Source organism: Camponotus vicinus, unplaced genomic scaffold, assembly GCF_025532165.1.
Source record: "Camponotus vicinus isolate PSW18456_S1 unplaced genomic scaffold, iyCamVici1.0 SCAF_8, whole genome shotgun sequence".
Classification (NCBI taxonomy): Eukaryota; Metazoa; Arthropoda; class Insecta; order Hymenoptera; family Formicidae; genus Camponotus; species Camponotus vicinus.
This window is the reverse complement of record NW_028141980.1, coordinates 2439017-2441308: the sequence shown is the minus strand read 5'-3', so window position 1 is coordinate 2441308 and position 2292 is coordinate 2439017. Positions and strand designations below refer to the sequence as shown.

General features: G+C 39.8%; 1 protein-coding gene across 1 annotated transcript; it reads right to left on the bottom strand.

Moving 5' to 3' along the window:
- Positions 1-1242: 1242 nt before the first annotated feature.
- Positions 1243-1826, bottom strand: LOC145975484 (uncharacterized). The gene has a single exon (XM_083105980.1). It carries the CDS (start codon positions 1824-1826, stop codon positions 1251-1253), a length of 576 nt encoding a protein of 191 aa, XP_082962106.1. The 3' UTR covers positions 1243-1250.
- Between the last annotated feature and the right edge of the window lie 466 nt (positions 1827-2292).

Below are 2292 nucleotides of genomic sequence, written 5' to 3'. Positions count from 1 at the left end.
ATGTCATAGTGCGGGGATACGATGACCTGTGGCAAGCTGACATCGTCGAGATGCGTCCGTACTCTCGTTTCAACAGAGGTTACCACTACATACTCACTGTCATCGATGCGTTGAGCAAGCACGCGTGGGCCGTACCACTCAAGAGTAAAGGTGGAAGCGAGACAGCTGACGCTATCGCTGAGATAATTCGAAATAGCAAAAGATGTCCGAAAAACTTACAGACTGATATGGGGAAGGAATTTTATAAGGCTGACATGCAACGGTTCATACGGAAACATGACATCAATCACTATTCTACATATTCGGTATTGAAGGCATCGATCGTTGAGCGATTCAATCGCACGCTGAAAAACATGTGGAAGATGTTTACGCTGAACGGATCTTACAAGTGGATCAACGCGTTGCCGCGACTCGTATCAACCGGATTACAACGCGCGCAAGCATCGAACGATCGGTATGCGACCCGTCGACGTTACCCCCGCGATCGCTGAAAGACTCTTGGCTACTGTGTACAACCGTATAAATATCGCGGGTCCGGCAAAATTCAAAGTAGGTGACTCGGTACGCCTTAGCAAGTTCAAGACATTTTTCGAGAAGGATTACACATCAAATTGGACAACCGAGGTGTTTAAAATTGTAAAAGTGCAGCATACTAATCCCGTAAGCTATCTACTGGAGGATTATCGCAAAAAATCTATCGCTGGAGCGTTCTACGAGTACGAGTTGCATCGCGCGAATTATCCGGACGTGTATCTCGTGGAGAAAGTACTGCGTAGGAGGGGTGACGAGGTTTACGTGAAATGGTTGGAATTTGACAATTCGCACAATTCTTGGATACATAAAGACAATGTGATTTAATTCATACAGTGTTTATTTTTAATTTTCTGGAAAAATATGTGTATAACATATATATAATATTTGAAAAATGAAAATATACATAAAAATCCTTATCAATATTCCTTGCGATGTACATGTATTTTTAATATAAGATGTATGAGATATGCATTACATAAAAACATATATGAAATATAAAAAATACCAAAAAATCTTTATTAATATTTCCTTTAATAGTATATTGTATCACACACACACACACATTTTACATTTTACATTTAATATTTGAAAAATGAAAATATACATAAAAATCCTGATCAATATTCCTTTCGATAGTACATGTATATGCATTACATAAAAATATATGAAATATAAAAAATACAAAAATCTTTATTAATATTTCTTTCACACACATTTTACAATGGTATCTTATAATGCCCCCACGGTAGCGTATCGGTGGTTTCGGGTACGATATACCGCTTGTCGTCGTACGGACTCAGAGCAATTTTCGTCTCGCGGATTGTGTATACTTGGTGCAATTTCGATCGTATACACGACTGCTGGCGCATCATTTCAATTTCTTCGTTCAAACACCGCGTGTAATCGTCAAACGTTATCGTTCTCGCGACAACATTGCTCTTGACGCCTTTAACCTTTTTCGTGTCTTTCTTACCATCGACTCGTAATGCGTACATTTTTGCTCTGAGCCCGGCAAATTCAGTCATTATGGCACCATTATTTTCATCCTTCATTAGACCCGGTACCTTTTTATTTACGAGCGGTATATCGTACGCATTGTTCGCAGCATAATCGCTAGTGCCGAATCTGCTGACGTCGCGCTTCATATTTTTGTACATGTCTTCGCACTCAATGTGATAGATGAGACTATCCGTGTCGGTATACATGATCTTACATTTATCACGATACAGGGGAGACATGTACTCGTGATGAAACTCGTACAAACATGTCTTGGATATGTCGAGTATACACATACCCACGTAAATCGGTTTGTAGAATTTCACCTCGAGTTTGCGCAATTCCACAGCAATAAGATTCTCCGAAGAAACGCTTCTGCTATGGAAATTTGGTTTCGCGATCATTGCCTCTGCGCCGTACCAACCATCCCACTTTGTTAATAATTTAACATCGACACGATTGCGCACATTTTCCATCGTTTTACCAAACACCGCATTGTTCATTAATTTATATAAATTTTTTTCGAAATCATTTTTAGCCAATGTTCTGAAATGTGTATTTAGTTCTATGTAATTTCGAAGCCATGGAGATTGAGAAAACTGTAAAATTCGATGTATTTTTGTAACGCGAAGACCGTGACGCGTATACTGCTGCAGGTTGCGGTAGTGTATCACGTAACGCTTCTTATCGTATAGCGTTGCAAGCAATTTGAATTCCCGCTTGCCATGTGGTTTGTCGCGTGTCGGGCAAAACGGTAGGTCA